Here is a 9734-nt window from a genome sequence, read left to right as displayed (position 1 = left end):
GTTTAAGCGGTGGACTGTAGAAGTGATCATAAACAAGCTGGCTTTCAAATAAAATGAGGCTTTTTTTTCTGCGGCACATCTGAATTGACCTTTGTCTCTGCGTGAAAGGTTTAAGCATGCTACTGCAGCTGATCTGGTGTTTTTGTCTCTTGTCACTAGGGAACTCGGAGTTTCATCTTGCAGCCACGTCGGACACAGGGCCAGTGAAAACAGACTCTGAATTCCTGAAGTAGAATCAGCTCACAGCATTCATGCCCAAGAGGCTCACCTCTGCCAGGTTATGCGTATGCAGCCAATCTTTGTTTACTATATTTGTGAAAAACAGCATGGCTGCAGTTAACATCCTGATCTTAGCAGGATTTGATTTGAGAAGTTAATAAACAGACATGGCAGACATTCTGCACCTGTATGGAATGACCTGCTACAGCAGCTGCTCATCACAGCAGGAAAATTCATACAAATTCATAGTTCAATGGGACCATATTCTACATTTTTTCTTGCATTTCAGTTTCATCCTTGAAATTTACTTATGATGTTTATGTGGGTTTATGCACCCAAAACCAGGCACAGTTCATTACATGACCATTTTCCCACTTCACTGTCTTTTAGATTTAAACTAGCTGTTTTTTTGTTACTGTGCCTTTAAGACATTTTTATAAATGACCTCTGTTTCGGTTGGTTTCCCTGTATTGTGCCTCAGCAGCACTAAAATAAACTTCACTTACTCCATTTGGGTGTCTGGATGCTTTTGGAAGGTTATACAGTGATGCATTAAATGATGCAGTCTTGAGCTCCTTTCTGTAGGCACCTTAGCGTCCATTACATCAGTGGTATAAAAATTGATTCCAATATTTTGAATTACTATGATCAAATAAAATATTTTCCCTGTAGTGCTGTTGGCTGTGAGTGAAATGCCATTACTCTGTTAAGCCGCCCGTCAGCAATACTGGGCAAGGAGGGGGCAGTGAGAACTGCTGTGAAAATCATATTGTATATGACTGACAACACAAAACAGCATTTCAACACTATTAAAACACTTTTAGCAATGTTGATGTACATACTCACCTACAAAGATGAAAGATCCAGATCACTTCTGGATTTGTAAATTATGCACATTGCCATCAAAATATATCACATCAGTGTTGTTGAAGGAAAAATGCATAGCACAAAAACCTCTAAAACAGCTGGAAATTGCTAAGTTAATAACTTCAACATCAGCTGCTACATACCATCTACAGTAACGACACTCCTTATCGCTTCAGCATGAGAGGGCAGCTACTGTGGGGTGGAGGGCCCTGATGACATTATGATGGACCTGTTTTTGTGGCCTCCACATCTGGACTGTGTGAACTGGAGAGTGATGGTATATTGTGAAACTTCCACTGCTTTTCCTGTAATAATTATTATAAGGTCTGCGTTGGAAAAAGCACTGGCGTTAAGTGATGCGGTGGCCTGGCCAGTAGAAACCAGGTAGGTCAGAAGAACAGCCAGACAGGTAAGGAAGTGATACGATGGACAGACAAGCTGGCGGATTGTCGTTGAGCTTGTGATGACTTCCAGATGAACATTACTTTCACACAACATTTCTTTCTCAGTCAGAAACAGAGCGAGATATGGAGAGAGAGAGAGAATGTGTGCTGGAGAGGAAGAGGAGGAGGAATGGGCCAGGAGGAGGAGAGTGGGAGTAAAGAGTTGGGGCCAGTGTGTGTGTATGTGAGCGTAATGTGCAGGGATTGTTTATTACTGTTCTGAACGTCTGGATTGGGCCCCGGTGATATACATTAACTGCAAGAGACACAGAGAAGCCCTGAGGGACGAAGGAAAGTATGGAGACGACAGTACTCATGATTCTGTCTTTGGTCCTCTGCCATCTGTCCATATCTGCTGCCCTGCACTGGAGGAAAGGTAAGATGTGACTGCAAATAAGACAAGTTAGCTGAGAATACAAATGAGAACCAGAAGTTGAGAGCAGAATAGAAACTTTGAACAAAATTGCTCTAAAAACATTTAACCACAAGCACTGTTTGGCCTTAGCATACCATAAGTCCACAGATGCAGTTTGTTTTGTCTGGAGGTCCAACAAATTGTCTGTAGGAAATAAAATGTCTGAAGGAAATAGTTTCAATACGGTCTAATGAAACAAATGGCTTTACTTGATCTAGGTTGTAGTCAAGCACAAAAGCAGAGTGGAAAGAATGTTTCTTTCTCAATTTTCGTGAATGTGTGCGAGGCAGAACTTTCAGCTGTTCTGTTTTGACTGGATTTAGACACACAAAGCTGTAGATCTTGCTTCCTCCATAAGAATAAAAACACTGTCTCCACAAAAGCATCCAATATCCCAAACAAACACTCGCGCTGAAACGGAGCCAAACTGATGTCCAGTGTCAAAAAACCTCCTCATAAGTATTAAACAAAGTAAACAGTTTAGAAATCCTCCCTTCTTCTAATCTCAGCACAGAAGCACATATCCAAATAGGCAGAACAGGAGCTGAGTCTGATCATTTAGTTAACTTTTATTATACATTTTTTTGGTCTTTTGATTGTTTTGGGTTTGCAATTTATCCTTTATGGTTTGTTAACGACATACTGTCCTGCTGTATCCTAAACCGTAGCCAAACTTTTGCTGAGGCCCTGGTGGCAGGGTTTATAAAGCCATAACATTGTGGGCTGTGAGTCTCTGGCTTTGGCTTGACCTCTGTACATCTAACTGACATGTCATTACATTCCACCACTAGGGAGGACATCACTATTTTATATAGAGCATTTTTGGGAAGTCATATCATCAGCACCAGTGTCTACCGGTCTGTGTTGGGCTAGAACTCCAAATATTTTTAATGAGCTGGCCCAAACATGGTAGTTGGCTCGGAGTGATGGTAAGGCACCCATTCACTTGTAGGACATTAACCTCTGAATGGAAATTTGGCAGAGTGAGAAGACTGGCTCCAGCTTTAGCCAAAGACCTCACCTACTACACTGTAAAATGCAATTAAAAGCTATTTACGCAGACAAATGCAAGAACCAGTGCTCAGTTTCAGGTCCTTATATTTTCTGATGTAAAATAGGGTCTACACTCACATTTGCTTTCAAGCATTGAAGGTCAGTAGGAAAACCCTTGCTAGCCCATGGACGTGCTGTTTTCCAGGTGCAAAGAAAGTTCCTCTGACCTTATGACGAATGTGAGTTAAGTTGTTGTAAGAAAGGAGTGGACACATAAGCAAACAAAAGGTTCCTGTAAACCACCAGAGTGGTTTTGACAGAGTAGCTGGTGAATGGAGAACATTCCATGGCTCTCAGTCACATTTACATGAAAGTCTGTCAACAAGCTGAATCATGCACCCTACTGGTGAATCTGAGCGCTTGTGACTGCCCTCTGAGTTCCAAGGAAATCGTACAAAATATGTTTCTGCTTCAAGTTAGCAACACTGAGGGTGAGCAAAGCAAAGACAGGAAGCTTGTACATTTTTTGAAGGCCACCCAAACCTTATTAGCAGCTACTGCTCCATCTCTGTCATTTGGTGCCAAATCACTGAAGCACAGCAATGCTTGCAATGCAAAGTGGACAAGGACATCCTCTTTGATTGTTACCAAAACTGTCTGTTAATCTCTGTGGTAAGGCTTGTTGGCCTATGCTGTGAAACAATACTAGCATGATTTAACATGTTGAGCTGAGAAGATAGTAAGAAAGATAAGATTAGATTGCCAATAAGGCAAGTAACATTAGAACCCAAGAACAGAAAAGAGAACCCAAAATTTGTATCTATCATAAGCGCCATTCAGTCTTAGCTCCCAGGCCAACACAATTTGTTTAGTCAGCTGATAATATTTGTGGCAAGGCTTGTTAGTCTATGCTGTGTGACAGTACTAGCATGATTTGGCATGTAGAGCTGTGAGAGACATGAGGCATCCCTGTTAGATGTGACTGCAGCCTTGATGAGGAGCAGATCCAGCATCACAAGCCTGCCACACAGATGTTTGCTTTAATATCCCCACAGAGGAGCTATCAGAGGAGCTTTAGAGAAGAGCTGTGACCTGTAAGCATATGAGGTGTCTCCCTACCAAAGTCTTTACCTGTCTGTCATAGGAGGCATTACTTCCAGACAGCTGGTCAATCCTTTTCTACCAGATGTTTTAATTGTTCAGGTTAAAGGTCTGTTATGGCTAAGAAAGAAGAGAAAACCATGACTTGCTCACCCTTTGAACCCAATGACCTGACCTTGTCTTTCCCAGCACTGTACCCGTCTGCCTTCAGAGTAAAGAGAGGAACTCCAACTCTACTTAACCCCTCCATTCAGAGATCTGTGGAGGATGCCAACTTGCTCTATGAGGTATGCAACATCCACTCCTTAAAAGAATATTTTTAAAAAATCAAATTTGCTGTTTTTATCACACACCCCATATGTGGGCAATCAGTTAAGACATACTTAATACTTGACTTTGTTTCTTTAGCTTTTCGATGGAGGTATGAAGCTAATGTGAGTGTTTTCCTCACCAATTGCCATTGTGCAAACTACTTTATTAAATTATCACATACTTACCCCAAACTGCGTCAAGTTGTTAAGTAAATAGACTTGCTTATGTGGGTTCTGACACTGTATGACCGTGTATGGAACACAAATAAATGTACAGAGAAAATATTGGCTCCCAGGTGCCTATACCTACTGAAGAAAAAACACCAAATTACCTGCAAAACAATGTTCCAATGAAGTCTGAATGTTGTGCAGTTCAGAGAATAAGGGAATAACATCCCTGATGGAAAAACCAGCACAGACCTGCATACCTGGTCACCAGCAATGCTGGCATATGTTGTATTTTGAATGCTACTATGCTACCCAGCAGCAATAACAGTTATTAAGTCAATCAGCACATTTCTATTTTTTGCTATTTAAATTTTTTACATCATTTGAGTGAAAATTTCATGATGAATGGACCAATAGAAATGCTCCAAAAATGCTTGTAATAAAGTATTTAATATTAAATGCCATTTAACGTAAAGAACCTTCTCTTTTTCCCTCTCCTGTAAAGTTTCCATTTTGGAAATGCTTGGTTTTTTGTTTGTTTTTTGACAGTGAAGATATGGTGTGTTTTGGATGCTTGTATGCTGGTCAGCTAAACCAGCAGAGACCAATTTAGACAGGCATGAAATTTGTGTAAGTCTGTGCTGGGTTGTTTACAGGGTAATTAGAGGGGGATACAGACAGACAGACAGACAGACAGACAGGCAGGCAGGCAGACAGACAGGCAGACAGACAGACAGACAGACAGACACTGACTTTATTGATCCCAAGGTAATTTACACTGCTTGCATTTCAAGTGCTGTGATAAGTGGGACAAAGCGGAGTGGAGAAGTATAATGTATTGTTTAGAGTCATTTATATCGACTGTCCTGTATTGCTTATAACACTAGCACATACCACTGTCATTGAGCCATTGTAATGACAGTATTTCATCGCTAGGGGGGGTGCCTATAACACGGTCAAGTAAAAATAACACAGTGCAGTACACTAAAGGCTGTAAGCTGCTTCTCTGCCTTTAACTATTCTGCATACTTTTGTCGATTATTATAATAGCTGATTGATTACATTTGGGTTAAATGAAAAAAAATATGCAACTATTACTTTAACAGTAATCAACAATAAGAAATTGAAGTAAAGTAAAAATAAAAGATGGCAAAAATGCACAAAACTAAGCCCTAAAAGTCAGATAAAGCCTTTAGCATCGCCCAGTCATCCTACCATCTCCGGCCATCTCTGAACTTTGAGTTCAGTTCACTCATGAGGGATTCTTTTCAATCCGGTGAGCGGAGCGCATTGTCTTTTTTTTCCCTAATACTCTTTTATCCATCAACTGCCCCTCACTGAGGTAAACAGTGTCTCGGCAGATGCCAGTAGCACAAACATCACCAGGCAGTCAACAAGCCTGCACTCAGAAACTCATCCCCTTTCTTATGTAGCAGCCTTGAGCCCAATCTCAGCAACACTGCTCTAAAACAAACTGCACCACGCAGCAGAACACTCACCAGTTAACAGATTTCTCTCTGGCTCTCTATACCTTTTACCTTCAAAGGCACCAGAAGAAGAAATCATTCACATCATTGCCCCAACAATGTTTACATTTTTCATGAAAAAGAATATGGAGATAAAAAACATACAGACAAAAAATAAAAGTGTGAGAGATGTTTTGAAGGTAGAAAGCATCTGAAGAACTCCAAAACCTCTGGCCCTGATCATTCTCAGTGAAGGGGTTTTAAAAAACATATGATGTGCACAGGCTGCAGGAATACAGCTCTTTGGATACAACGTGGACTAATACAGTGGTTGGTTAGTGTAGCGGTTAACACCTCTGTCTTCTACACTGTAGACTGGGGTTCAATCCCCCACCAGGGCAAACACCCTACACTATACCAATAAGGGTCCTTGGGCAAGACTCCTAACACCACCTTGGCCCACTTGTGTAAAATGATCAAATTGTAAGTCGCTCTGGATAAGAGCGTCAGCCAAATGCCGTAAGTGTAAATAAATGTACAATGCAGTACAATATAGTACAATCAAAATACAGTACAATGTGGTAAAACATAGTATGATATAGTACAATATGATACAGTACAAATAATATACTAGCAGCAGAGATGACATTACTGTAACTTATTTAGTGAACAAGCCACTTTAATTAATGAAATATACAGAAATTAAACTTTATTTACCACCCAAAGAACAGTACTAAAATACAGTACTAAGTAATTATACAGTACTTTACTGTTGAATGTCACTGTAATTTATATAGAGTTATTGTTTATCAGTATTGTAGTGATCACCACTGTTACAAGAGACACCGCTTTTGCACAAATCATAGTGCTTTATTCTCCAGCTGATGCTGGCCACAGTTACGCCTTGCGTAAGCAGAGTTTTCTCTTCTAACACACTTGTCCCCCTGGGCCTTCACAATAGGAGTCCTTAACAAAATGACCCTGTGAATTAATGCTAAAGGACAAATAAGGACAAAACATTTCTTGAACACATCAGAGTATTTTTTTTTATTTTCAGTAACACTGTCATGTACAGTTGTTTCCCTCACATATCACTGTTGTCTGAAGAAAACCAAAATAATTACAGGAAAAGGAAAAAAAACTTTTTTAATATAAGTCAATTGAACAATTTCTAAATACATTTATGTCATTTCTGTTGGTCCATTCATCATGGATGTTCCACTTTGGTCAGGCGCTGTGGTCAGGGCTATACGTGGACAGAGGGGAGGGTGTGCTTCATGTGGCTGATGAGGAGTTGGCGTCTCTGCGGCAGCTACAGCCTCTGGAAGTGGTGTGTGAGGACATTCTTCCGCGAACACTATCAGACATCCGCCGCCTCTGTCACCAACTGGAACAGCGCCAGGGACACCTAAGCAGAGAGGACTTTGAGCGTACCGTGCTCACTATGGTCTACACAGCTGAGAAACTTGCACAGGCAACTCCAGGCCACCAGAAGGAGCTGTGGGAAGATGCCTTTGTCCAGCTTTACAAAGCCATTAAAAGAGATCTGAGAGCAGAGTGAGGACTACATTTGAAGTCTGTTGGAACCCTGAATATTTGGAATGAATGAACATTTAAGTTTGACATTTAATTGAGCAACACGCTTTATTTTCATTGAGTTTGTATAAGAACTGTTTTAGAAGCTCATAATATGTGTATAGGCGGAGTAAAACATTGTATAGTGACATTGCAATCAGAGTTCAGTTGCAGATTCAATGTAATCTGTAACATGTCAAGTCACATTGAGGTACTTTTCAAAGACCCACCAGCACGCCATCTGCAGTGGGCAAGTATTTTGACATTTGTGCCAGACTTACAATTGTATTATTTTTTATTGTTCAAGAAACAAAATGTAAAACTAAGTAGCATTTATTTTTCAACTTTTTAATTTTTTTTTGCAAAGTGTTTTTAAACGGTGGCTGGTGCGTTCAGACACTTCCATCTCTGTGCTTTACAGAATTTTCATTGCAGGATGGCTGGAATTCCACGCAAAAGGTCTATCATCAGTTTGATGTTGTTCTAAAAGTGTGTGTCTCTGAAACACATATCTTTTCATAAACATTTTATGATGTCTGTCCAAATACTTACGGTATATTAGTTATTGTGATATTACTGTGCTTCCTGACCCATGAACACTAATGATATCTTTGACCCTAAGTGCAAAGAGTGTCTTTTTCCATATTCAAAGTCCTTGTGGTGCTCCACTGTGTAAGGCATGTTGCTTTATCTTCTAAGATGTTTAATCCATGTCATTTGTTCCCCTCTATAATGGGCATGTGGTGGAAAGAAGAGTCCAAACCTGCTCACTCTCTAGTTCTGCTTGCATCATTGCACTGTGTCTGGTTCATGTATATGTTACACTATTGATCTACATGTACTATGTAATATACACCGTCTTTATTTCTGTGTACATCTTGATAACAATATTTATGCAAAAAAGCATTCAAGGCTTAAGTCTTGAAAATAATGACAAACCATCTCATATGCTTAACGTATTACTAAAGCTAGTCATTTTAACATAACGCAACCTCATTACATCGATTATAGTCCATTTTTGTTCGTACACTAAACATTACATTGTTTACAATATGTCTTTATACATTATAACATATAACCATGGCTATTCATTATGCTAGCGACAGCCAAAGGATGTAGGGGTGGATGGGCTAGTGGTAAAGGTATCAAGCCAGCAGCTGGAGGGTGGTGGGTTTGAATCCCAGGGCTGCTGGGTGTTCATGAACCCATGTGGTTCATGACATGGGTGCTAGTACTAGGGTGCTAGGGTCCTGCTTCCATTCTGGGCATCAAAAATGATGAATTTACCAATAATGTAACTTGACAAATAAACAGCATAGTACCTAATGGCAGCATTAACAAGCATCATGTTTCAATAAATTAGCAGTAAACAGAACAATAAAGAAAGCATTTAACTCAAGTTTCAATAAATCATTAAGTATTCTTTTTTTACTGTGGTGACTAAACACTAGAACTATAATTTCACATCATCCAAAGAACGGAAGAAATAGGTCTACTTAACTTAAAAGATCAAACATGGACTAAGAAGAGCGGACTAAAGAGTATGTAGACTTTAAGAATAGGTTTACCCACTCGCTGATCTGAAATGATTACAATAAAAACATACCATAACATTAAAACCACCACCTTGCTTCACCACTCATTGTCCATTTTATCAGCTCTACTTACCATGTTGGAGCTAGAATTACAGACTGTAATCCTCTGTTTCTTTGCATACACTGTTAGCCCCCTTTGACCCTGTTCCTCAATGTTCAGGACCCCCAAAGGACCACTACAGGACAGGTACTGTGTGGGTGGTGGATCATTCTCAGCACAGCAGTAACACTCATGTGGTGGTGGTGTGTTAGTGTGTGAGTGTGGTCTGAGTGGATCAGACGAGCAGTGCTGCTGGACTTTTTAAACACCTTAGTGTCACTGCTGGACATGAGAATAGTCCACCAACTAAAAATATCCAGCCAACAGCATCCAAGGTATTTGTGTCTAATAAAATAGACAGTGAGTGGACACAGTGTTTAGAAACTCCTGCAGCTCTGTTGTGTCTGCTGTGCCCAGTCCTGGCCTAGACACTACTCCAGTTGTACAGCTAAGAGATGGGTTGGTAATGCCTCCGCTTTATATAAGAAAACTGTGGTTAGTGTAATGCAGTGGGTAACACCTCTGCCTTCTACACTGTAGA

At 40.2% G+C, this 9734-nt stretch overlaps 1 protein-coding gene across 1 annotated transcript; it reads left to right on the top strand.

Moving 5' to 3' along the window:
- Positions 1-1697: 1697 nt before the first annotated feature.
- Positions 1698-9180, top strand: LOC108438118 (protein FAM180A). The gene is made up of 3 exons (XM_017715702.2): positions 1698-1905; positions 4228-4325; positions 7215-9180. The coding sequence occupies exons 1-3, from the start codon at positions 1827-1829 to the stop codon at positions 7542-7544; spliced, it is 507 nt and encodes a 168-aa protein (XP_017571191.1). The 5' UTR covers positions 1698-1826; the 3' UTR covers positions 7545-9180.
- The last annotated feature ends 554 nt before the right edge of the window (positions 9181-9734 follow it).

This window comes from Pygocentrus nattereri, chromosome 11 (assembly GCF_015220715.1).
Source record: "Pygocentrus nattereri isolate fPygNat1 chromosome 11, fPygNat1.pri, whole genome shotgun sequence".
NCBI classification, from domain to species: Eukaryota; Metazoa; Chordata; class Actinopteri; order Characiformes; family Serrasalmidae; genus Pygocentrus; species Pygocentrus nattereri.
The sequence above is the reverse complement of the archived record's forward strand: the minus strand, read 5'-3'. Positions and strand labels throughout refer to the sequence as shown.

Bases quoted from the DNA above. Each gene is read 5' to 3' on its own strand.
- LOC108438118 (XM_017715702.2), top strand. From the start codon at position 1,827: ATGGAGACGACAGTACTCATGATTCTGTCTTTGGTCCTCTGCCATCTG. The intron at 1,906-4,227 runs GTAAGATGTGAC...TGTCTTTCCCAG, and splicing joins TGCCCTGCACTGGAGGAAAG to CACTGTACCCGTCTGCCTTC. The intron at 4,326-7,214 runs GTATGCAACATC...CACTTTGGTCAG, and splicing joins ATGCCAACTTGCTCTATGAG to GCGCTGTGGTCAGGGCTATA.